The 24,908-nt window shown below is 51.0% G+C and overlaps 2 protein-coding genes across 9 annotated transcripts in view; one reads left to right on the plus strand and one right to left on the minus strand.

Moving 5' to 3' along the window:
• The first annotated feature begins 2,127 nt into the window (after positions 1 to 2,127).
• On the plus strand, positions 2,128 to 10,139 carry ITPA (inosine triphosphatase). Of its 2 annotated transcripts, none has more exons than XM_069072465.1 (8): positions 2,128 to 2,492; positions 3,611 to 3,668; positions 3,784 to 3,848; positions 4,718 to 4,791; positions 7,302 to 7,333; positions 7,750 to 7,865; positions 8,378 to 8,454; positions 9,949 to 10,139. In XM_069072465.1, exons 1-8 carry the CDS (start codon positions 2,427 to 2,429, stop codon positions 10,094 to 10,096), a joined length of 636 nt encoding a protein of 211 aa, XP_068928566.1. In that variant the 5' UTR covers positions 2,128 to 2,426; the 3' UTR covers positions 10,097 to 10,139. The 2 variants fall into 2 exon arrangements, with proteins under 2 accessions (XP_068928566.1, XP_068928574.1); XM_069072473.1 differs by lacking the exon at positions 2,128 to 2,492 and adding an exon at positions 2,686 to 2,786.
• A 784-nt stretch (positions 10,140 to 10,923) lies between these two features.
• The window catches only part of SLC4A11 (solute carrier family 4 member 11), a 22,259-nt gene continuing 8,274 nt past the window's right edge, over positions 10,924 to 24,908 (minus strand). For all 7 annotated transcript variants that reach the window (XM_069072409.1, XM_069072415.1, XM_069072441.1 and 4 more), the window contains 18 exons: positions 24,492 to 24,632; positions 24,302 to 24,345; positions 23,612 to 23,843; positions 23,352 to 23,433; positions 23,093 to 23,216; positions 22,784 to 23,011; positions 22,615 to 22,699; positions 22,030 to 22,155; positions 21,670 to 21,783; positions 21,212 to 21,344; positions 20,383 to 20,456; positions 13,889 to 14,105; positions 13,449 to 13,555; positions 13,107 to 13,275; positions 12,711 to 12,884; positions 12,424 to 12,619; positions 12,154 to 12,323; positions 10,924 to 11,906 (listed from right to left, as the gene is read on the minus strand). In XM_069072409.1, coding sequence (XP_068928510.1) covers positions 11,843 to 11,906; positions 12,154 to 12,323; positions 12,424 to 12,619; positions 12,711 to 12,884; positions 13,107 to 13,275; positions 13,449 to 13,555; positions 13,889 to 14,105; positions 20,383 to 20,456; positions 21,212 to 21,344; positions 21,670 to 21,783; positions 22,030 to 22,155; positions 22,615 to 22,699; positions 22,784 to 23,011; positions 23,093 to 23,216; positions 23,352 to 23,433; positions 23,612 to 23,843; positions 24,302 to 24,345; positions 24,492 to 24,632 — 2,480 coding nt within the window. In that variant the 3' untranslated portion in view covers positions 10,924 to 11,842. The remainder of the gene's footprint in view (positions 11,907 to 12,153; positions 12,324 to 12,423; positions 12,620 to 12,710; positions 12,885 to 13,106; positions 13,276 to 13,448; positions 13,556 to 13,888; positions 14,106 to 20,382; positions 20,457 to 21,211; positions 21,345 to 21,669; positions 21,784 to 22,029; positions 22,156 to 22,614; positions 22,700 to 22,783; positions 23,012 to 23,092; positions 23,217 to 23,351; positions 23,434 to 23,611; positions 23,844 to 24,301; positions 24,346 to 24,491; positions 24,633 to 24,908) is intronic.

Here is a 24,908-nt window from a genome sequence, read left to right on the forward strand (position 1 = left end):
GTAGATATGGCAATCCATCTGTCTTCTATTAAGTCAAACATTAAAGAGATTTGCAAAAATACGTAAAATAATGCCACTCATAATTTTTTGTTCAAGTTATTTTCCATTAAAAAGGTATCTGTCTTAATATGTAATAAGTACATTAAATAATTACTTTAATTTTAATGTTTTAATTTCTCTTATGACAAATATTGATAGATATAATCTTTTTTTTTTTTGCTTTTTGGAGGGTGATTGGGGTTAATTGACTTGCCCAAGGTCACACAGCTGATATAATCTCTATAAATAAAAATTCTTTGGGACCATTAATTTTCACTAGTGTGAAGGGGTCCTGAGACCAAAAAGGGAGTTGTTTTAACTTCATGAACTGAGTGTAAATATTTTTTGTTTGTTTTGTATTTTTAAGTCAAGTTAAATAAATATACCACCTGTTCTATGTTGTTAGTCTGAGTTCTAAGCAAAGGATTTGAGGAAGTCCCTTTGCCTTTTCCATTGACTAACAACACATGAGCCAAATTCCAATGTTCCCAGAGGAAATCCTTCAAGAAGATTATGAGCTAGAGGGAGAATAGTTGTTCCTGGAATACTGAACTGACATGTAAATTTAGAGCCTTTAGCTCTTGAACACAGGCTATCATTACAAGGAGCTAAAATCTACCTCTTTCCATTTCTACTGACTACCCATATTTGTACCACGGAGGCCAAGCAAATGAAGTGTTTTCCCAAAGACAGTCATTTAAAAATTTGAAGACAGACTATGTATCCCACCCATCCAAAGACACCTCTTCTCCAGCCTATACACCCCCAGGTCCTTCAACAGATCCTGCTATATCTGATTGCCTTACTCTGATTGTTCTCAAGCTTTTCAACACTCTTCCTAAAATATTGCCCAGAATTGAAAGCAATACCCTAAAGTGACCAGAGCACTACCATGGGACTAGCAACTTCTTCATTTTAGTACTTCTCTTCATGAAATTTAAAATTGGTTAGCTTTTCTGGCTGCCGAGTCATTCATATTGAACTTGCCATCCACGGAAGTCCACAGATCTTTTTTCAGAGAAATTTAGCTACATCTTCCATTCACGCACATGAAATTAATTCTCAGGGTCAGTTGCCAACAAGCCATTTACCAAGTACCCACAGTGACAGACACCAGAAATACAAAGAAAGACAAAAAGAGTATCTGTCTTCAAGGAGCTAATGGGGGAGAAATGGAAATATGAAAAAAAAAAACACAAAAATGGTTTTACATATAAACGAGATCTATACAAGATAAACTGGAGATCAATTATTAAATATTTAATAATTAAATAATAAGCACCTACTATGTCCTAAGCACACAAAAAGAAGCCAAAGACTGTCCTTGCCCTCCAGGTTACAGTCTAATGAGGGAGACAACATGCAAATAAATCTATTGAGAGAAAGCGATATACAGGATAAATAGGAAATAAATAAAAGGAGGAAGGGCCTGGAATTAAGATGGGTGGGGGAAAGCTTCCTGTAGGAGGAGGGGCTTTATTTGGGACTTAACAGAAGCCCAAAGGCCCAGAAGTGATCCACAGAGAGATGGCAGCAGCATTAATAAAGGATCGGGAAAGGTTTCTTAATCTTTTTTTTTTTTTTTAAAGAGGGGAAGTCTGGGCAATTGTGGTTAAGTGACTTGCCCAAGGTCACACGGCTAGTAAGTGTTAAGTGTCTGAGGCTGGATTTGAACTCAGGTCCTCCTGACTCCAGGGCCGGTGCTCTATTCACTGCTGCACCAAGCTGCCTCGGGAAAGGTTTCTTGCAGGGGGATTTTAGCTGGGATAAGAAAGAAGCCAAGGAGGTCGAAACGGAAAGGAGGGAGAGCGTTCCAGGCGGCTCTCAGATGCAGGATCCAAATCCATGGCTCAGGAGGAGGGACGAGACCTTTCTCTTTTGTGACCAGACCCAAGTTTTCATGAGGGAGCGGGAGGATAAGCCAGGCAGGCTTCCTGGAAGAAGCGATAGCCAGGCTAAGCCATGCACCAATGGGATTGGGTAGGGAGTAGAGGCACCGCCCTAAGTGAGTCCCTGGGCCTATTACAGCGAAGAGTCCACAGGAACAGGAAGCACCAGGGAAGACCGCCCTAAAATTCCATTGGCTACAAACTGGAAGTCATGGGGGTAGCCTTCCGGTTGGTCACCACGTGATCGGAAGAAGGGAGCACCTTAGCCCCAGTTCTCGAGCTTCTTGGATGGCTGCGAACGTTTCGCATCGCCGTGATTGGTCCGTCAGCACTTCTTTAATCTTCCGGTTCTGAAGGAGATGGGCTTTTGCAAACGGATGGCCGTGACTGGGTCCCTTTAGTCCCGCCCCCTTTCGCCATCACCTACTTCCTCCCCATTGGTCCGAATAGTGCTACTCGCGGATTGGAGGGAGAGAGCCGGGTCGGGTTGAAGAACAGATGGCGGCCTCGCTAGCAGGAAAGAAAATTGTGTTCGTTACTGGAAATGCTAAGAAGCTAGAAGAGGTGATGGGGCCCAGGGAAAGGGAGAGGGGTTGAGGGGACTCCGCCTCCTCTAGCACTTAGAGTGACGTCAGAGCGCGGCTGGGCGGGGGTCGGAAACCTTGGGGGCCACGTGGCCTTGCGGTCGTAATCGGGGCGGGTCGCCGCGCGAGCCCGGCCCCGCCCCCTCCCCGCCTTCCCCCTCGTTGTTCCCGCCCACTATGTCTGACCTGCCCTCACCTGCTCCGCGGAGCCGGCTAGCGAACAGTGTGTGAGAGAAGGGGACGTCTGTGAGACACGTGCTACATGGGGAGAAAAGTGAGGCCAGAGGAGAGGAAGAATGGCCTGGGCAGGCCGGCCTTGGCTTGTGAGGGGCCAGGTGTGGGAGAGTGGGTGATGTGGAGGCAGGCTGGACAGCGTGCACGTCTGACCACGCCTCTCCCTGATTCAGTAAATATCAGTGACTCCCTGTTACGTCCAGAATCAAAATTGAAACCCTGTTTGGCATCGAAAGCCCCCCCCATAACCCAGCACTCCCTCTCCCCAGCCTTCCTCTCCAACCACAGCCCAGTGACACCGGCCCCCTGCCTGTGCCTCCACTAGACCTGGGCGTTGTTGCCAGCTGTTCTTCCTCCCTCGGAGCCCTAGCTAGAACGCCAGCTTCTGCAGGAAGCCTTTCCCCATCGCCCTTACTTCCAGTGCCCCCTTTCTGTCTCTGTCGGCCCACGTGTCCATGGCTGTTCGCATGTCTCCTCCCTCCTGAGATTGCAGGCTGCCTGAAAGCCAAGGATGGCTTTTGCCTTTCTTTGTCACTAAGCTAGGTGCCTGGCACTTTTTGCTTTTTGAAATGACTTCTGTGGTCAAGGGAATATATATATATATATCTCTGAAGAAGATGGGACTTGAGTCTGTTTCCTTCTTGAGAGAGGGGGATGATTGCAAAAGGAAGCAGTGTTAGCTGAGACCAGGTCAGGGCAGCAGGCCAGGCATGGGCAGGAGTGACTTTCTGAGCTTGGGACAGTCTCAAGAACTGGAAAGAGGAGTTTGGGCATGGATGTTCAGAGCCATTGAGGGCCCTTGTGCAGGAGGGGAGGGATAGGAGAGCAGGATTTAATAAGCCACGTCTCCTCTCCTTTGGGCAGGTGGTCCAGATCCTGGGAGAGAAGTTCCCCTGTGATTTGGTCCCACAGAAAATTGACTGTAAGTCCTCATTTTGTTTTTTTAAAGCCATGGTGTTTGCCAGGACCCTTCCCCTCCCACCCCCAGCAAGTAACTCTCTCTGTGTATCTATGTGTGTCTCTGTTTTTCCACAAAGTGCCAGAATACCAAGGTGAACCAGATGAAATTTCCTTCCAGAAATGCCGGGAAGCAGCCAGACAGGTGGGGTTCTGTCCTGCCCTGGAGCTGGGGGTGATATCGGGGAGCTCCTGCTCTACTTCACAGATGGGAAGACTGAGCTCCATATCACACCCCTGATCTAGAACTTGGCATCTGGGGCTGTGGCCAGAATTAGAGTTGGGAACTCACTGTCCCCCTCAGATCTGCTCTTTCTCTCCTCTGCGCCTCTGTGCCCTCAGGCTTGGATCTTGAGCATATCCTTTGACGTACAAAAAGGGGCCTCCAAATTTGGCCTGGCAGGGCAGTGGTAGGGGCTGGGGGTGAGGGGAGCCACTTCAGGGGAACAAGCCCAGTGGCCCAGGGCACCTGGAGCCAAAGCCTGCCTCTGCCAGTTTGCCCATCTCTAAAGTCGGGATAATGTTTGCATCGCCTGCCTCACAGGTTTGTCCTGGGGAAAGAGCACTGGAATCTTAGATTGTCTCAGAAGAAGACAGTGCCTGCGGGGGAGACCTGGTTCATGCCTGAGGCTGTCAGAAGGCCTGGGTTCTAGGCCTGGCTCTCCCACTACTGAGCTCTCTAACTGTGGGCAGTGCCTTAGGGGCCTGTCTCTGAAGTGGGGGTCATAGTAACTGCACTGACCAGGCTGGGGGAGTATCAGATGAGTTAATGTCAGGCCAGTGCTTGCAGCACTCAGAAGTGTCAGCCTCCTGGGCCCAGGGCAAGTTCCTTCTCTCTGGGCCTCACTTTTCTTGTCCAAGGAAGAAGGGAGTTGGGTTTCCTCTCAGTTTTTAGTGACTAGTTCTGCCAGGTTCCCCCTGGGGCTCTGCCCACGGAGGAGCCTTGGACTGGTCTGCTGGGACATACAAGTATGTGACATGTGGGGTATGTGATAGTGTGTCTTTGTACCGCAGGTTCAGGGGCCGGTCTTGGTGGAGGACACCTGTCTCTGCTTCAATGCCCTGGGGGGCCTTCCTGGCCCTTACATGTAAGTAGGCAGGAAACTGCTGCCAAACCTGGCTGTTAGAGCCAAAGGCCGGCCAGAGCCACACCAGGGCTTTGTCATTTCCCTCACACCTGTGCCGGGTGGCAGGTCATAGTGTTTAGAGCCAGAGGAGCTGCCAGACATCATCAAGTCCAAGCCCGCCAAGTGCAGAGGAGAAAGGTGCTTTGCCCAAGGTCACAGGTAGCGGGGGCACTACTGGGATTTGAACTGGTGTCTTGTCATGCTGCCTCCTCCTGGACCTTTGGCCCAGTCCCCAGGGCTAGGTCTTCCTAGCTTACCTTTCTAGCACACTGCTAAAGCCCTCCTCCAAAGCAATTCCGTGTTTTATCCTTCTCACCTCTTCTCCTTCCCATCCTTCCTCAGGTGATGAGCCTTTAGATGGCTCCGGCTCAGCCCAGGCTTCCTCCTCTCTGCCTTCTTTCTCCCCATGGCAGATACAAATGTATAGAGTCTTTTTGATATCAGCTTCTTCCATTAAATGTCCAGCCCAGCCTACCTTACAGAGCCAATGAAAAAAAAATCTGCTTGTGAATTTAACCCACCCAGGGCTGCTCTTCCCTCACACTCCTCCTGGTGGGGGGCGGCTCCCTCCTTGGCCCTGCCTGGAGGGGGGCGGCTCCCTCCTTGGCTAAGGGGAGGAGGGAGACAGTTGCTGAGAGTCCTCCCAAAAGCCTCCTGCCAGGCCTGTCGAGTCCCCACTGGGGGGGTGGCACAAAGGAACTGGATGTCAGAGGGCTTGGGATTGAACCTGTAGGTCGGCTTTTCACTGCCTGTGGGACTTTGCAGGAGCCACAGGCCTTCTCCTCATTCTGGGCCTCAATTTTTCCATCTATAAAATGACAAGTTAAGACCAGGTGGTCTTTAAGATCCTTTTTAATTTCAAGACATACGACCCTGCAATCTTCTGCCCTGGGATCCCAGATCCCCCTGCAATCTTCTGCCCTGGGATCCCAGATCCCCCTGCTTGGGGGGAATCCCTGAGGCAGCTAGATGGAGCAATACACGGAGCACTGGGTTTAGAGTCAAGAAAGCCTGAGTTCAGATCCAGCCTCAGATACCACTTCCTAGCTGTGTGACCCTGGACAAGTCACTTAACCCTCTGTTTGCCTCAGTTTCCTTACCTGTAAATTGAGGATACTAATAGCACCTGTCTCCCGGGGTGTTGTGAAACCCAGATGAGATAATACTTATACAGCACTTAGCACAGTGCTCGACACGTAGGCACTATGTGAGTGCTGGCAATTGTTATTATTGGGGGCCATGAGGAGACTTGCTGCGCAAGAGCCCTACTTGTGTCCACTTGTCCTCTGCCCATCATGGGAATGGCTGGTTAAGAGGTGCCCCAGGGGTACTTCTGAACCTGTGACTGCTTCTGTAAGATTTCTCCTGGCTGGAGAGCCCTGGGGCTGGGTATCAAAGATCTGGCTTCTCATCTCAGCTCTTCTCAACTCACTGTGTGACTTCAGGCAAATCCCTTCCCATCCATCCTCTGTCAGATAGGGCTGTGAAGCCTGCCCTGGCCTCCTCCCTACCCTGCCCCCCTCCTCCTGCCTCGGCCCCCTCCTGCCCTGGCCCCCTCCCGTCCTGGCCTCCTCCTGCTCTGATGTGACAATCACAGGAGGCTCTCACTATGGGGAGGTTTGGGAGGATGGAGAGGTGCTGCTGCCTGCCTGCGCTTCAGGGTGACAGGCCCGTCCTGCTCTGTGAAGGGCATTGTGCTGGGGGATGCCCAGGTGAAATAAGACAAGCCTCTCATCTTAAGGTGCTTCTAGGTGCAGTATTCAAAGCATCAAGAATAACCCCTCCCAGGGGCAGCCAGGTGGCTCAGTGAGAAAGAGCACCAGCCCCAGTGTCGAGATGACCTGGGGATCGAATCCAGGCTCAGATACACAGCACCACACCCAGAGATAACTGGCTGTGTAACCTTGAGCAAGTTACTTAACCCCACTTGCTTTAAACAAAAAGAATACCCCCTCCAGGGGGCGGCCAGGTAGCACAGCAAGTAAGAGCACCGGCTCCAGTGTTGAGAAGACCTGGAGATCGAATCCCGGGCTCAGACACTTAGCACCCACCCAGAAACACCTGGCCGTGTAACCTTGAGCAAGTTACTTAACCCCAATTGCTTAGGGGCGGCCAGGTGGCTCAGCGAGTAAGAGCACCGGCTCCAGTGTTGGGACGACCTGGAGATCGAATCCCGGGCTCAGACACTCAGCACCACATCCAGAAATAACTGGCCGTGTAACCTTGAGCAAGTTACTTAACCCCGATTGCTTAAAAAAAAAAAAGAATACCCCCTCCAAGAGGCATGGCTTCAGGAACCAGAATCAGTGTCAGCATTCCTCCCCTCCCTCATGGTGGGGGGACAGAGCCTTCCTCCACTGCAGACCAGTCCCCTTGCCTGTCTTCATTTAGCTGATGGGCCTTCTGTGTGAGGGCAGGAATCTCCAGCTGTACAGGTCCTTCCCCTTCTTACCCTCCTCTTTGTCTTGCAGAAAGTGGTTTCTGGAAAAGTTAAAGCCTGAAGGTAGGTTGTTAGTGAAGTGGGAGCATATGAAGGGGAACAGGTGCCTGTGGGGACTCTGGGGCCTTGAGACCCATGGAGAAGTAGACTGGGCTTGGGAAAGACCCAGGCCTGGGGGAAGGGCTCCTCATCCCTGGCTTGCTGTGTGAACCTCAGCAAGTCTCTATCCGTTGTGGGCCTCAGTTTGCTCTGTAATTTGCTGGGCTGGGTTGATGGTGGGTCCCTTTGAGCTCCAGGACTCTGCCTGGTCCATTGTTCAGTACCAGGCTCAGCTAGACTTTCCTGTTCTTAGAGGAATGCAGGGTCCCTCCCACCCCACCTCTAGCTGTCGGCGTTCCTCTGTGAGCTCTTGGTTTTCTGTGAGCTTATGCTGACCTGGGCCCCTCTTGCTTTCTGACCATTTGTGTCCTTCGACTCAGGTCTCTACCGCCTGCTTGCGGGCTTTGAAGACAAGTCAGCTTACGCGCTCTGTACATTTGCACTCAGCACTGGACGGCCAGAAGATCCTGTACAGCTTTTCAGAGGCCAGACCTTTGTATGTGGGCATTTTGGGGAGTGGAGGGCAAGGGTACACGATGATGCATCAAGGCCTGTGAGCCCCAGGCCGCAATTTCCAATCATAACACCAGGTGGGGCTGCTCCCCTCTGGATGCCCAAGGCCAGAAATGGGAGGCTGAAAACGGGAGATGTAGGGTCGGGATGGGTGGCAGAGAGAGAGATGAGAGGGATGGTGACAGAAAGAGAAAGGCGGGAACAGAGGGGGACAGACAGGAACAGAGATAGAGACAGAGACACTTGGGTGGAGATACTGACAGAAAGACAGATGGGGAGAAAAAAGGAATATGGTGACAAGACAGGAGAGGAGAAAGATGGTGGCAGAAACGGGAGGATAGAGGGAGGGAACGAGGCCTAGCGTGGGTGGGGGTGTGTTTCTGGACTCTCAAGGAGCCAAGCACCTCCTCTGGGAGCAGGATTTGGGGAGCTGGGGGCTCAGAGGTATATGGAAGGTTATAGCTCCCTTTGCTTCTTCCTGTGTTCCTACCCCAGGGCCAGATCGTGGAGCCTCGAGGTTGTCGAGACTTTGGTTGGGATCCTTGTTTCCAGCCTGATGGCTACGAGCAGACGTGAGTGAGGATGATGTGTGCCTTTGTTTGGGGTCAGGGCACTGGCCAGGCCTCTTGAGGGGGAGGAGGTTGTCATCTTGGGGTCTAACATGATTCCTGGCTTTTCTGTTAGCTCAGGACAGAAAAGAGGAACGTCTTGGTGGGGTAGGGCAGGGTGGGGTGGGGTGGGGTGGTATCTAGGTGCTCTGTTTGAACACTCTGGCCAACCTAACATTTAATAATTATGATCCCTTCCTTTTGCATTGATTTCCCATATATGTGAGAGTTAAGGTTGCAAAATATCAGAATTTGGAGGGATCTTAGATGTGATCATTTAATCATTTTCAGATGAGGAAACAGGTTTATGGAAGGTAAAAACAAAAGACATCCCAAAGTTATTTTTTTTTTTAATTTTTTTTTTCCTATAGGAGAGGTCAGGGACAGAACTGGGGTAGAACTCAGGGCTGTATTTTTCTAAGGGTTGTTAGTGATATGAAGGGGCTTGTCTATTGAATTTGGTGATAAGGCTTCCTGAGGGACTGGTGTTGGTCAGGCTGTGGATCAGTCAAGGACAGGGCAAACAGTGAAGGGGGATGGACAGCTTTGTAGACACCTGAGATTTGGGAAAAGCCTGACATCCATTTCCTTCAGAGCTCATCTATGGCAGTTCACAAAACAGTTGACTTTTCAACTTAACTGACCCCATTGTTTTTGGTTTTTTTTTGCCTTTTGGAGGGCGATTGGGGTTAAGTAACTTGTCCAAGGTTACATGGCTAGTTTTTTTTTGTGGGGGTGTTGTGTCTTAGGCCAGTACCTAACTCGGGTCCTCCTGACTCCGGGGCCGACACTTTACTCACTGCACCACCTAGCCGCCCCGAGACCCCATTGTTTTAAAGTCCAGTTTGTAAAGAAGACCCTCACACATCTCCATACTCCCTGCCACAGCACATGGCCCAAACCCAAGGGGGTTGAGTGACTAAGGGATGCAGTAAACAAACACACATTTCCATTCAACCCCAGTGTGCCTTGGTGCCAGTGGGTAACGTTTAACAAGGTTTGGCTACAAGAGCACTTAATGAGATGCCTATTAAAATGGGAAGATGAATTTGAACTTGTTGTAGGAAACAATTCAGTTTTCCTGTTCTAGCTGCATCTCCAGGATCAAAGTGTGGTGTGGTGAGATGAAAAGAGCTTTGATTTTGAAGTCAGGTGACCTGGGTTCAAATCTTGCTTCCAATACCAGCTTTGTGATCCTGGGCATGTCACAGCCTCTCTGAGCCTGAATTTCCTCATTTGTAATGATGCTGGCCCTAGCAGTCTCATGTGGTTATTAGAGGAAGATCCTCTGGCAGCCTGAAAGTACTATAGATATAGGAGTTATTAGTGGGCCTCCTGGAGGCGGAAGGATCTTTGCATTTAACCATCTATAGGAAGGAGCCCCCATGTCTGCCATCAGGCCACTCCTTGCCCAGGGACCTTGACATGCCTTTTCGGGCTCCTTTATCCCCTGCACAGGTATGCTGAGCTGCCCAAAGCTGTAAAGAATACCATTTCTCACAGATTTCGAGCCCTTCAAGAGCTACAGAACTTCTTCCTGCAGCCAGGCCTCTCGAAGGCCCCCGAGGGAGTGCCACAGCAGGGGGAGGGGGAAGGGGCAGCATGAAGGACCCCAAGTGGGCACTTAGAGATTAAAGTATTTAATTGGCGTTGGTCTTGTGGGTTATGTCAGTCAGACAAACATCCATCTTCTGAGAGTCGGATCACATCTGCCAATACTGTGTTCAGTCTTGGGATAGCACATTTGAGGATGGGCATTGACAAGGCAGGACAGGAGTAATGGCTGGCAATTCACAGATTTGGGCTTAAGGTAAAGAAAAAGTGTAGTGTGAGGTTGGACTTTAAGGGCAGGTCAGGGATATTATGGAGATTCTGGTGCGGTTCAGTAGGTGATGAGACAGGTCCTTTCCCCACCCTTGAGAGGAATCCTGTGAAACATCTGCCTGTTACTGAAGTGAGGAGTGGGGCAACTCATTCCCCATATGTTTTCCCAGTGGTAGCCCCAACCCTGAGCAAATCAAGGCTTAAAACACTGAGGGCTATTTTGGGGGAGGAGGTGGCTTCCTCCTTGATCAGAGGCTCCACTGGGGCTCTCACTAACACAGAGATGAGTAAGGACCCTCGTGTCTTGGAATTTCAGTGAAGGAGCGGGTAGCCTTAGCCAACCCTGTGCTCATGCATAGGGTAGAAAATATATAACATAGGAAGTCTGCCCTGTCGAGTTCCCATTGGCAAGTGCTGAGGTCCCCTTCCTGGGAAGCATACCTGACTTGGGCCGATGCTTGCAAGCCTGACTGAAGCCTCCTCCAACAAAGCCATCCTCGATCCCCTTCCCACCCCTAGACCCTCTAGCAGAGGTGCAGCTGAACTGTGTCCTCTGCTTCCCCTCAGAGTGAGCACCCCAGGAGCCAAAGGTGGAAGGGGGAGACTGGGTAGAAGTGTAGAAACAGAAGCTTTATTCTCTGCAACGCTCACATCGAGTTCCTTACACAATCAAGGAAATGATTTCTCTTCCAAGCAGTGACTCTTTTATCAAAAGAAAATCCACACTGCTCAGCTCTGAGGCCCCCATCCCTGCCCTAGGCTCCTAACACCTGGTCCAGCAATAGGAGACCCTGGTTCTTGGGCCCTGACCCCTGCTCCTTATCCTCCATCTTCTGGTGCTTTAGACCAGGGTGTGTGTGTACATGCACATGCATGTGTTTACACATGTGCACAGCCTACCAGCTTATATGCTGTCATGAAATGCCACTCTGGCCGGGATCTCTCCTTGCCCAGGGCTGAGGGTAGGATTGGGGAATCTCCTCGGCCCTGGGCCCGCAGGACTGAGGGACGTTCATCCAGGAACCCAAGGTTAAGTCAGATGTGCACATGTGGCTAAAGCCCAGATGATGGGGCGGGGGGGGGTGTTACTGTGTAACTAATAGTCAAAGGCAAAACCGCTCATGTGCACGTTTATAACACGTGCCATAGTGCTCTCAGATGCCAGTACTCGGTCCATGGCTGTGCCTGCTCTGACCACTGGGCTCTGCCGTGGTCGGCCTTTCCGCGTCATGACCAGCCCAGAGTCAGATGCCCTACCTCCTGACTGGGCTGGAAGTGGGGTGGAGCAGAGGCAGAGGCCATTCCCCTCCCAAGCTCCCCCAGAGCAGCCTGGCCTCAGGGAGCTACCAGGGAGCAAAACACTCTGGGAGAGACATACAAAGAGAAAATCAAAGCTGGAAAAAGAGCCAGACAGAGGTAGAGATCCTGGGGCTCAGTGTTGGGGGAGGAGCACAGCAGCACAGCTCTGCCTGAGCAGGGGCAGCAGGAAGCCTAAGGTCAGAGGCTGGAGCCTTGGGGCAGGGGTTCCTCAATGCTCCGCATCCATGACGTCTAAATATTTGGCTTCAATGATTCGGGGCAGCAGTATGTACCTAATTGGGAAGGGGTGGGTGTGCATGTTAGTTCTGAGGGTTCAGCCCTGGTGAGGAATCCCTGAACTGAAGGGTCCCAGTGGCTCCACCTGGCCTGGGTCAGCCCCTCCACCTCCAGCCTAGCCCGCCTGGGAATCCTGGCCCTGACCATGCCCACGGTCAGCCGTTCTTTCTCAGGCCTGACCCACACCCATAAGCAGAGGATGCCACCCTGGTTGGGTTGGGGCTCCCTCCAGAGAGGGCTCACCGAATGGGGATCATGGTAAGCATGATGAGGGGGAAGATCATCTTCATGTAGGGCAGGGACGACATGCCAAAGGCACACAGCAGCAGGAGCTGGAGAACCTGCAGGCCCGTGAAGTAGTGGATCTTCCTCTGTGGCACCTGGCGAATGTAGTGGGTGGGGGGGTACGCCGTCTGCGGAGGGAGCAAGGCCGAGGGGTTGAGCCTGCCTCTGGGGCACCACCAAGGCCCGCTGGGAGCAGAGCTGGGGGTCTGGGAGGGCCTAACGAGGTACCTGCTCCTTGAGGAGAAGGGCAATGCGCTCACAGAGCTGGCTGTTGTCCAGGGATGTGAGTGCGATGTAGAGGAAGAGCCCGTAGAGGACGGCCTTGGGGATAGACTGCAGTGGGAAGGGCAGCAGCAGCAACGACAGCCCCACCAGGATGCTGGCCCCCAGGGCAGTCAGGCGGGTCTCCTTCACACTGACAATCCTAGGGGGCACGGGCAACAGGAGCTCAGCACGCTCCCCAGGCTGTGCCCTCTCTGGCCCCCCCAGGGGCAGCCCAGGCCTGGCTCACTCACGTCTCATAGATGTGCCCGAACTCCACTCGCTCCTCCACGAAGGCCAGAGCCCGCACATGCAGTGGTGAGTGGGGGTAGGCTGCATGGAGCCAGGGTAGGCCGAACAGAGAGAGCCCCATGTTGATCATGGCGATCAGCAGCAGGTCCCAGTGATAGGCCGTGCCCTTCACCAGTCTGCAGCACAGGCATTCATGGTTACAGCTGTTAGCACCTGGGCAGCCAAAACCACCCTCCCCCAGGGGAGCGGCTTCCTTGGGAAACAGGGTCCCGAAGTGACAGAGGAGGCCAGAGGAGGTGGGGGGCTCCCCAGGGGAGGGCAGAGGGCCATTCCCAGCAACAGAAGGAAGCAGGGGGGGTTGGATGGGGCAGGGGCACTCAAGGAAGAGGGGAAGACACCTGTTCTCTGGGGCATTGGCCAAGGCAGCAACCAGGTTCTGTTCAATGAAGAAGAGCATGGAGAGGAGGAAGCCCAGTCCCATGGTGCTGCCCACAGCTCCCAAGGACAGGGACTGCATTTTTGCCAGCTCAAACAGGTTCTCACTGGGATTATAGTTGAACTTAGACACTGGGGTGGGGGAGAAAGGGAGGGAGTAAACAATGAGAACTAATCACTGACTCTGCCAGTCCTGAGCTCTTCTCCTGGACCCTGGGCTTGGGGGGAAGAGGGGCTGATCCAGGGTTTAGGGAAGAGCCAAACCCTAACCCCTGTTCGTCCCACCCACTCCTTAGTACACTCACTCTTAATTCCATGGAAAACAACGGAGCCCAAGATGGAGAAGGTGAGCACGGAGATAGGCAGTGCACAGTCTGACAGTGCCTCCCGCACTCGGCCATGAAGGTATGGGCTGGGAGAGGGAGAGGTGGAGAGAGAAGCCAGGGTTCACCACAGCCTGAAAGATCAGAACCCTCTCCCGCCTGATCGCTACCTGACACCATCCTAGAGGAGACTGAAAGCCCCAGGGATGGCTCTAGCCCCACTCTTGTGTGGCTCCCAAGTCTCTCCCTCCCTCCCTCTTTCCCTCTCTCCTCTCCTCCCTCCCTCCCTCTCTCTGTCTCTCTCTCCCTCCCGCCCCCTCTGTCTCTCTCTCTCTCTCTCCCCCCCCCCCCCCCCCCCTCCCTCCCCGGGCCCCCCCCCCCCCCCCCCACTTGTGGCCACACTTGTGTTCCCACCTGCTCACCTCTTCTTGAACTGGTAGAGAGTATGACCCAGCCAAACAGTGCCCAGCATGAGCATGAGGCTCAAGACAGCTGTTTCTCGCCCAGGGTGCTCACTCGAGCTGTTTATGGGGTTGGATGAGTTGATCAGGAAGCTGGCATTGAGGCCCAAGTCTGCCGGGGAGTGGCGCACATTCCCTTGATCACTCCCATTCACACCAAAATAGTACTTCTGGAAGACTAGAGGGACAGACACACAGACGGACACAGACCCAGTGTGGGGCTTCCAGGATCTCCAGTCCATCTCTCACCTGCTGTATAAAGCGCTCCCCTCAGAGCCAGGAGGGCTCCGCTAGCACAGATAACAGGCCAAGAGAAAGAAGGGCTGGACACCAGTCAGTCAGTCCCAGAATCAGCTCATCTAGGCCAGCCCACACCCACACAGGTCACCTGTCCAGCTTCTCTCTTTGAACATATCCATCCTAGGGAGCTCACTCTCCAAAGCTCAAACTGCCACATTCCCCTTTTGGATAATTCTAATTGTTAGGAAACTTATATCTGAGCTAAAACTTGTCTCCTTTGACCTACGATAATCCCTCCAAGGTTTGCGGTCTAAATTCAGGGGGAACAATTCTCCCCCCTTCCACAACAGCCTTTCAGATGCCTGCCAGTCACACACTAGAAAAAAGTCACAACCAGCATCCCACTCTTCTGAAAGCTGGCCCAGGGATCTTGCCACTGCACTACTGTGTTTCCTAGGATGTTTTTCTGTGTTGACCAGAGAAGAACAGAGAGCTTTCTGCCAGTGTCTCTCAAAGAGTTTCTTCCCCTCTCCTCTCTTCTGCCCTGGGACTTTTTCATTTCCATTTAGTAATCTTGGCTGCACCTTTTGAGGGGGGGGGAGGGAATGAGAGGGCTGTGTGTGTGTGTGTGCTCACACACATGTGAAGAAGGCTTGGCTGGGTCAAGCAAGCTCAGCAGACACACCAGATCACCAGATGCTTGGGGAGTTGTTTCCTGCAGAAGACAAAGGTCAGGACCAAACAACAGGAAACTCCAGTGGCACCGTCACATATGCACACGGTAGGAGGAAGAACTGATGTGTAGGACCCTGGGGGATCTTAGGACCCTGGCTCTATTTCCCTTCTGGACCCTTAGTGGAAAGGGAGTGGTTGGAGCATTAGTCAGGAAAGACCCCACCTGAACATTCGGGGGTGTTGGATTCCCCACAATCCCCACAAAGTTGTCTGTCAGGTCTTATCCTCACTCCCAAATGAACTCTAAAAACCTGTATCTCGTCTCTCTCCCTCCCCACTTCCACTACGTTAGCCCATGGGCAGCAAAAACATCCCTTTCCCAAAAAGGATGAGCGGCTTCCTTGGGACACAGAGGGTTAGAGGTGAGAGAAGAGGCCAGACAGGCAGGAAGGGAGCTCCCCAGGGGAGGGCAAAGGCCCATTCTGACAGGCAGGTTGGGGGCCACCAGAATCATAGGATTATCCCCTTTGAGTAGGAATTGCACCCAAGCTTCCAGTGAAGAGCTTGCTGTAATCATGGAGAACTTGGCCTTCCCAAGGCAGGCCATTCTCTCTTTGGATACTTCTACCATAGCAAGTTTCTTTCCCATATACTGAAGCAAAACCGGCTTCCTTTCAGCTCCCTGCTAGACCTTAGTGCTGCCCTTTTGGGCCGAGCAGAGCAAGCTCATTTTTCTTCCACATCACAACCCTCTGAATATTTGAAGACAGCTAGCATGTCCCCCCCCCCCCCCCCCCCAGGCTAAGGCTCCTTCAACTGCCCTCATGAGGCATAATCTCCAGTGCCCTCCCTGATTCTGGTCACCTTCTTCTGGACTTCTTCAAGCCTTCCTAAAGTGTGGAACCTCACTGTGTTCTGAACAGGGCCAAGGACAGGGGGACAACCAGCCTCTCGGTTGTGGATCCTGTGGCCCTCTTCACACAGCTTACAATTTCATTAACTTTTCTACCCATTTTGTCACATTGTTGACTCATACCAAGCTTATGGTCCACTAAAACCCCCAACCTTTTCTTCATAATCCAGTGTCAAGGCACATGTCCCTCATCCCATACTTGTACAACTGATTTTTTAGAATCCAAGCATAAACTTCACAGTCTTCCTTAATTTAATCCTTCAGTATCATTGAATTTAACTGGTCCTTCTAACCTAACGCAGTTATTTTAGATCCTTAGATCCTCGTCCAACATGTAGACCAGCCCTCTCTGTTTCATATGATCTTCAGTTTTGCTAAGTCTGATATCTCTGTAATCTCATTGATAAAAGCATAAGCAAGAAGAGCTCCTGGGGGGCCCAACTTAAGAGACCTCGGTGGCCCTCTGTCCACGAATCGCCCAGTGGGTTCTGCCATTCAGGGAGCCATCCATTTCCCCAGCATTGCCTCATCTTTCCATCTTGTCCACACATATCATCAGAGATTCTGGGGTGGTTTGTTTTTTTTCCAGAAATAGACTATCATTGCCTCCCACACTTTGCTAATTCTACTTTTCCTAACTAGTCTATTATAAGTGGTTTATAGTGACCATATGCTGGCTTTTTTTGACTTTTACTTGCCTGTGCACTCACCCACCATTCTTTTAATAACCAATTATAAAATTTTGACAACATGCCCTTCAGGCTGTCTCCTGTCTCTTATTCTATCTACACACCTTACTGCAGGAATGGCCATCAAGTTCATTGGCCTGTAGTCTGAAGAATTGAGTGCCTCCTTTTCCCAAATCAGGATATTTACTTATCTCTCAAGTTTTCTCTCAAAGACCACCAACAAAAGTTAGGCAGTCCTATCTTCCAGTTCTCTCAGATGTGGTTTGCATAGGGGCCTAATGACTTTAATTCACTGAGGGCAGGAAGGGGTTCTCTTACAGTCCCTTCACTTATATTGGGTTACGATTACCTGTTATTCTTTTCAGTCTACACAGGAGAAAAGACAGACGTTCAATAGTTCTGACTTCTTTCTCATCTGCCTTATTATTTCCTAGTTCTGGTCCCCAACAAAGCTTAAAAAACCAGCCCTTTTGCAGGGAAGGCCTTAGTCCTCATCATTCCCTCAAATTTTCCCAAGTTTTAGCAGTGCCATTGTTATTCCCATACGTCCCCAGCCCTCTTTCTATTGCTCCTGGGTTACTTGGTCCTGCTCCCATTGGATAAACTTTTATTTTTAAAATCTAAGCTCATCAGAGAGCTAGCTGTTGCAGCCATATCAATCTCTTTAGATCATTGACTTAGTTTCCCCTAGCTGTATCATTTGTGTTTGCATCTTTAGAATTTTGCTCTTGAGAAACTCATCTCCCTCTTTAGTCATCTCCCTTTTTCAACACTCAAACAAATGGATTCTAGTCAGGACCTGGTAAATATTTAACAACTAGCTCCCTGAAGAAGAAAAATTGTACTCAGCACATACTTCTAAGTTTAATTTACATTATTTACATTTTCTCTATCACTTTCTTAAGTCTAGAGACAATCAACAAAACAATAAGCCAAGCCTTGAACCATACATACCATTTGCTTTTTTCCAAGGTATAAATGCTCACACCAAAAATTTAACAATCAGCTGTTATGAGCCAGTTTGAGCTGGTTTCAGTACACTTGTGATTCTACTTAACCTCCTGAAACCACCAGGATGGAGACAGAGTGGGATGGGAAACTGAGAATATATCCTCTTGACAGGATCCTTGCAATTTCTCTACAAGACCTGTTCCTTCAGAGTGAGGAGGGCCGTGCCATTGCCACAGTCAACCAAGAATCACCTTCATCATGCCTATTAGCCTTCCCATTTCTGGCTCCTTCCTTTCTTGGTCACCGTCCACACTCAGCACAGAGTCCTCTGCTGTCATAGCTCCCTACCATTCTTTCCCCTCCCCGTCTCTCCACTCACTCGGCCACCACCATAATCGAGGTCCCTCCATTGTCTCTTACTTAGACGGCTCCCTCCAAGCCTTCCTTGCATACTACCAGATCGCCTTATTGCACAGCCGTGACTGCATAACCCCCCTGTTCAGAGACCTGCCATGGCTGTTCATTGTCCATCATGTGTGCTGGGAGGGATGCGACATATACCCAAATACTAAATTACAGTTATCCCTTCAACATTGAGACTTTCCCCATTGAGGTTTCACTATATCGTGGATTGGCATAAGAAATTAAATAGGAATTTTGTGGAAGCACAAATGGCATGTAAAGGCCAGCAGATGACACAGCCTATGACCAAATACTTAACCCAGATTTTACAATAAGGTACTGTAAACACCCCATAAAAGAAAACGAAAAAATTCAGACTTCTTCTCTGATATAAAGGGAGGGCCAGACAATTTTATGCAGTTTCCAGATCACAGGGGCGTTGCGCCCCTACCCTCCATGATGTGAAAGTGCTAACTGTACAATTCTTTAAGGCCAGAGACTGTTTGTTTTAGCTTTCAGGGCCTTGCACATTTTCAGATAGTTAAGGATCTATGTTCTGATTGATTTAGGTCTGCCCTGGCCTGGTGCAAATAGACACTTTGGTATATGCCCTCATCCTTTGAGATTATTCTAACTCTTCCATAGATCTCCCCAGTAAAGGACAGGCCATGGTCCCGCTTTCTCAGTGCTGAGTGGGTACAAACAGACCCCCCTGGCTCTCCATCTTTTGGCCCTGATTCTTACCTCATGACTGGCCAACCTTTTCTGGTAATCTCAAACTTTGCATCACTTATGCCCCTTCTTTCATATAAGTTACCACTGCTGGTTCATTTGTGGTAAGAATGGTAGTCAGGGTGCAGCATCGTTCAGTGCCGCCATGAGCCATTGGCTTGTGGGTCACTGAACAAAGACTGCTTGTTCAGAGGAACAAGTTACATTCCTATTTATGGGGGCCAAGAACTGAGTGATTCCCTGCATCCTCTGCTCCTTTGCCATGCTTCAGGGACAGCACAGGATGAAGAGACATTTTCTGTCTGTCCACTTCATTGCTAAACACATTTATTAACAGCTCCTGGTGAAAAGCTCCTTTCAACCAAAGTCACTGAGTCCATAATCCAACTTTCTGAGGACAGGGCTGTCACCTCCTAGATGGTTCAGGGGACAAAATGCTGGGCCTGCAGCAGGGAAACCTACGTTCAAATCTGCTTCAGATCCTTCTTACCAGACTTACCAGCGGGCAAGACACTTTAACCCCCTCAGTTTCTTCAACTTTACAATGAAGATAACAGCAGCACCTCCCTCCCATGGTTGTCACCAGGATCAAATGAGACAAAATCTGCAGAACCCTTAGTACAGTATCTAGTACACAGCAGATGCTCAATAAATGCTTGCTTCCTTCTTTCCTTCCCAATAAACTCTAGCATCTTCCTATAGCCCCTAGGATAAAATACAAACTCCTCTGTCTGGCACTGAAAACCTGGCCCCAATCCACCCTCGCAGCATTATACATCATTCCCATTCCTTCCTGTGTTCCATGGTCTAGCCGCGCTGGCTCCTTGCCCTTCTGCCCCCATCACCTGCCATCTCCTATCTCCCATCTCTACCTTGGCTATGCCCCATGCCCAGAATGCCCTGCCTCCTCATCTCTGCCTCCCAGAATCCTTTGTTTCCTTTCTTGCTCACCTCCAGGCCCAGCTTGTCCATGAAGTGGTGCCTTCTTCTGTCCCCAGTGCCTAGTGCCCTCCTCTCTCCCCGATCACTTTGTCTTTATTTTTTATATGCTCTGGATGTGCTTGTTTAAGCACATATTTAGAAGGACAGACTGGAAGCACCAGCTCTTTGAAAGCAGGGATGGTCTCATTTTGGTTTTGTGTCTTTTGTTTTGGCCCAGGGTCTGGCATATAGTAGGCACATAATAAGTGCTTGCTGACTGACTCCAACTGTGCAGAACCTGCCAGAGCTTGCTCTCTCCTGGCATAAACTTCAAGAGTCCACTTTGTGCTAAGACATTTGAGGAGATCTTTCATGAAGTGGACAGCTTTTACAGAACACAGTAGGCATTTAATAACTATTTGTCCGGTTGAATGGAAGAGATTCTAAGCTCCTCTATGCAGTATCTGAAGCCCTCCCAAATCTAGTTTTGGACTCTGTTTCTAAGTTTGTCTCTCATCGCTCCACGCAAATAGGAACATTCTGCTGCCCTGCATCCAGGCTGGGCACATTCCTATCTGCTTACCTTCACTCAGCCTAGTCTCATTGCCCAAAATGCCTTCCCTGGTGTCCTCTATGCCTGGCTGAATCTTGTTCTGCCTTCCAGACCCAGTTCAATTCCCAGTTTCTCTGTGAAACCTTTCCTAGGCACTCCAGTCTATACTTATGTCTCATTCCTATGAATGGAAGGCATTAGAGGTAAATGCTTTGCTGATCTTTGCCTGTTCTCTCTCTGATGGTCTCACTCTCTGTAGACTCTGTGTTCTCCTAGGGGAGGGCCTGGGATCTCCTTGATGGGATGGCAAGAGTGGTGGGGGTTGGGGCAAACAAAAATGAGGATGGGAGGAAAGGAGAAGAGTCACATCAGGACTTACTTTTCACCATGCCCTTGACAGCATCCAGCACAAACGTGATGGAGATGAAGAGTGCAATGATTTCTTCTGTTGATCTAGGAGCAAGAACATCCACCCTGAGCCCCAGACCACTTTTCTTGTCATCTCCATGCCACAAACAAGCCTCTCTCTGCCAGGAGTCCTAGGCCTGACCCAAATCATAAAAACTGCCACAGATATGGTACTTTGTGGTTGGCAAAATGCCTTACACACCTTGTCTTCTTGGATGCTCACAATATCCCTTGGACACAGGTGCTCTAGGCATTCTGATCCACATTGGACAGAATGAGGAAACTGAGGCCTGGCAATATTAAGTGATGGGACCGTGTTTACATAGCTAGAAGTGCCAGAGAAAGGATCTGGGCCCAGGCTCTCCTGCCTTCTCTGTGCTACGTGAGAAGCAGCACTCTACCCTGGGCCTGCCCCATCTCTGTCTTTACTGAGGCATGTGTGTGTCTAGGGGAGAGTTAGCTCATTTGGAGCAGGAGGCAGAACCTGCTTGCCTACATGGCTAGCTGAGTTTAGATGCAGTCACAGGCACAGACCATCACTGCCCAGCACCCAGGTCAGCCCGTGGCTTAGCCTGGGCTCCCTCACATTGGATCCCACTGAGACTCTTTAGAAGTGCTTGAGCCAGAGGAGATATTGAGCCCTTCTCCTCCTGTGACCCTGACCACTCTGTCTGTCCCCTATGATCAGGAGACCTGAAGGAAGGCCTGATTCTAACACTGCCAGCAGTGTGGAAGCTCACAGCAGCTTGGGTGGGGACAGCAGAAGATAGAGAAGCAATCAGGCACAGGGATCACACTACCTCTTGAAAACCTTCATGAGAAGACTCAAGTTGAAAATGGCATAGACCGCCAGGAAGAAACTGTTCCACAGCCCGGTCCAGGCATAGAAGGCATTAAAGTCCAGGTGGTAGTCATCACAAATGCCACGGATCACTGAGAAGGGAATGACCAAAAGGTCCAATGACAAAGAACAGATGGGCTGCTAAGGGAAGTCAGGCCCACAGGAGATTGAAGAAGGGGCTGCCCATTAAGTGTGAACTACTGGCCTAGAGAAGAGCTTTCCCCCAACTCCCTGCCCAGCCCAGGTATAAGGTCTTCTAGGAAGGAGGGAGAGGCTGGGTCTGGGGGAAGGGATAGAAGGACCAACATTCAGGGTCTCCTGTGTGTGATCTAGGGCCAAAGGGTCTCCTTTCCAATCCACTGGACCCTGGAAGAGACCATGATTTAGCCTGAATGGGGGCTGGGGGGAATCACTGACCATGTATGTAGAGGGCCAATGGTGCGGTGGTGAGCAGTACCACCAAGGGCTGTCCTGCAAACAGTGCGTACAGGAGGCCACCAATGCTCTGGCCAGCAATTGTTTTCTTCACATCTGGAAGGACAGAAACCAAGCAAGCATCAGACTGACGGTGCCTCTGAGAAGGTAGGGAAGATGGGTGAGCTGGGACCTCAGGCTATTTCACAGTGGTTCCTTCAGGCTTTGGCTAGGGATTATCTCCAAGACCCCAAGCCTGGATACTCTATGGGCAAAACCCAGATATTCTCAGGCAAAGACCCTGAGCCCAGACACTCCACAGAAAGAGGTTTGTGGAGTCCCTCTGTCTGAACCCCAACTCACCAATGACTCCCCTTGTGTTCTCATCATTGAGGGAACCAAAAGCAATGGTTGGCAGGAGGCAGGCAAAGTAGAGAAAGATGGTGGTGGTGAGGTACTTCCCCAAAGACTTGTTGTTTCCAATCACGCCTGGTGGGGGGGAGGTGTGTGAAGAGAAGAGGTCAAAGGTCACATTGACTTGCCCTGGGAGGACTGTAGCTAAATGGGGGCCATGTTGTGCCCAAGGTAAGAGCAATAATCACACCTGACATTTATAGAGAGATTTAAGGGTTACAGAGTGATTTACAGGTACTATCTCATTTTCTCCTTACAGCTGCCCTGTGAGTAGCTGGTACCATTTTACAGGTGAACAAAATGAGGTTCAAAAGCTTCAATAATTTTGCCCACAGTCACACCATTAGGATCAGAGGCAGGATTCAAACCCAAGTCTCTTGAGAGAATCCAGTAATCCCTCTAGGTATGGGTGACGGGCAGCCACGGCCTGGGTCTGGGCTACCAGATTTGATCTCCTCATCATGGCGTCCTTGCCACAGGGGGTAAGTTCAGCTCCTTAGAACAGTCTGGCCCCGACCCCACACACATACGTACCATCCGTGAAGTCCAGGGCATACACAGGGAAACGCCTGGCGATGTCATCCATGATCCCCTTCCCCAGCTGAAGGAAGTTTTGACACTGGCAGGAAATTAAAGGCAGGACACATTGGTCCAGACGGAGCCCAAGGACCCAGCGCCCCCCAGACCAAGGCCCCCTCCTCACCTGAAGATCTTTCACTCCATGCTGCCGAGGCCGAGCCGGGGTGTAGATTTCCCCTTCTGAGATCACTGAGGATCTTGGCTTGATGACAGTGAGCAGGTGTCTCTGTTGCACCAGGGCCTCCTTGAACTCCTCAGTGGTGCGAGTCTCCAGTAGCCGAAGGCGAAAGGTGATGTCCGAGAACATGGTCGCAAATGTCCGCGCCACCTCGGTAGCCGTCTTCGTGCTTTTCTGGGGTGCCAGGACAGGTTAGGGGGGGGACTGGCACCCAGCCCTTCCCCACTGGCAGAGAGCCCTGCTAAGGTCACTCACCGACTTGGGGGGTGCCATCACCAGGATCACAAACCGCACCTCACAAGAATTCTCACCCCAGTTCTGGGGTCGCTCCAAGCGGCTGATGCACACATGGCGCCGCTGCAGTGACTTGATGTTACAGCTGGGGGAGGGGAAAGATACAGGACCTGTTACATGCAGGGCGCTGATGGCCAGGCTGTCTCCCACTGTCTGCAGCCTCTGGGCGTGGGAGGCCTGGAGAGGAGGTCGTGTGAGCTGGGAACATTCATATACTCACATGATGCAAAGCCAGGATTGCTGGTACTGAATCCCAGTAACAGTGGCTGTGACTCCTTGGATTATGTCAGAGAGGAGGTGAACTGAGGAGAGCAGGGAGGGGAGGGGAGTGAGAAGGGAGTAGAAAGAGTCCCTTAACCCCAAGCCTCTAACCTCATCCCCATCCGGGGCCACACTTATGTCCCCCCACCCTCCATCCCTCTATGCTATGTCTCTCCGGGGCAGGAAATTGGTTGGGGGTGGGGGGTCTGTGGCAATCACCAGTTCCCTCTCGAGGAGTCCCTGCATCAGTGAAGAGGGTTGCCATGATCCGTTCAAAGTTGAAGCCAGGTTCAGTATTGTTTGGGTCCTGGCAAAAGTGCCGAAGCATCTCACACAATACGTCATCCAGCGACGTTGCCGTCTCATCCAAAATGATGCTGGCCCGGGCCAGGAAGCTGTCTAGATCACGGTGGGCTCGGATCTCCTCCCCAAAGTTCTTTAACTTCAGGTACTGGGGATCCAGGAAATCCAGCAAACAAGGGGACACATAGGAAAAGAGAGAAATGGGGACATGCAGATAGTTACACAGGGCGGGGAAGGTAGACCCACACACTCAGGACACTGGTGCAAATTTACAAAGGTGGCAATAAAAACTCCAAATTTTCCTCTCTTTGCCTAATCCAGCTGGAAATGCTCCTCCTCTAATCTGATGATTCTGCTTAACCAAGCCCATAATGCTCTGCTCCAAACCCCCAAATTCAAGAGTTCTGTCTCTCCTTGCTTTCTCTGTGTCCTAATACATGCTTACCTAAAACAAACCAGGGGCTGGAAATGTAAGTGGGGATGGGGGTAGGAAGTAGGGACCCCTGGGCCCTGCTTAAAGGAGGGGAAGCTTCAGAGGACTGTGACATCCTAATGCCTCCCATTCCTGCCGCCCCCCACCCAGGGGCCAGACCTGGAACAACTCACCTTTCTGGAGGTGTGCAGGAGCACGCAGCCTGATCTATCATCCTCTGTTGGAGAGAAGAAGGAAGGGTGGACAGGGATCCCAGCATAGGGGCTCACCAAGGCCACGGGACGATGCTCACCCTTCAGACTGGGAGCTTCTCAAGGCTGAGATCGTTCCCTCCTACCTCCCCAGAGCCCCCTCTGCCCATACCGCTCAAGTTAGCCTGCATGTCGAGGTTGAAGTTGACAAAAAACCGGATGCTCTCTCCAGACACGATGGAAGAATTGACCGTGTCAAACAGCTCTTCCTCTGTTCCCTCGGCACCATCCTCTGTGTCACACTTGAAGTAGCCTGGATGGAAGTAAGTAGTCACAGATACACACCAAAATCTGTCCAAGGGTACTGAGATACAGACGTGGAGAGTGACTGGGCTCAGTGACAGTTAACGCAAACTCAGACAGAGCAACTGATGGAGACACACAGAGATACAAGGACGTGGACACAGCTTTGGTGGCAGTTACCAGTGGGAAGCAGCAGAGGACTGAGTCTAGGGGGCTGGAGGATGATTATTTCTAGAGCATTTACAACTATTCCGTGTGTGTGTGTGTGTGTGTGTGTGTGTGTGTG

The sequence above is a fragment of the Petaurus breviceps genome, unplaced genomic scaffold, assembly GCF_028583685.1.
Source record: "Petaurus breviceps papuanus isolate PSGF00001 unplaced genomic scaffold, PetGlider_PUasm1.0 140, whole genome shotgun sequence".
Taxonomy (NCBI): Eukaryota; Metazoa; Chordata; class Mammalia; order Diprotodontia; family Petauridae; genus Petaurus; species Petaurus breviceps.

Coding starts and splice junctions, on each gene's coding strand:
- ITPA (XM_069072465.1), top strand. CDS start 2,427: ATGGCGGCCTCGCTAGCAGGAAAGAAAATTGTGTTCGTTACTGGAAAT. Junction 7,866..8,377: donor TTTTCAGAGGCCAGACCTTT/GTATGTGGGCAT, acceptor TTCCTACCCCAG/GGCCAGATCGTGGAGCCTCG. Junction 8,455..9,948: donor CCTGATGGCTACGAGCAGAC/GTGAGTGAGGAT, acceptor TCCCCTGCACAG/GTATGCTGAGCTGCCCAAAG.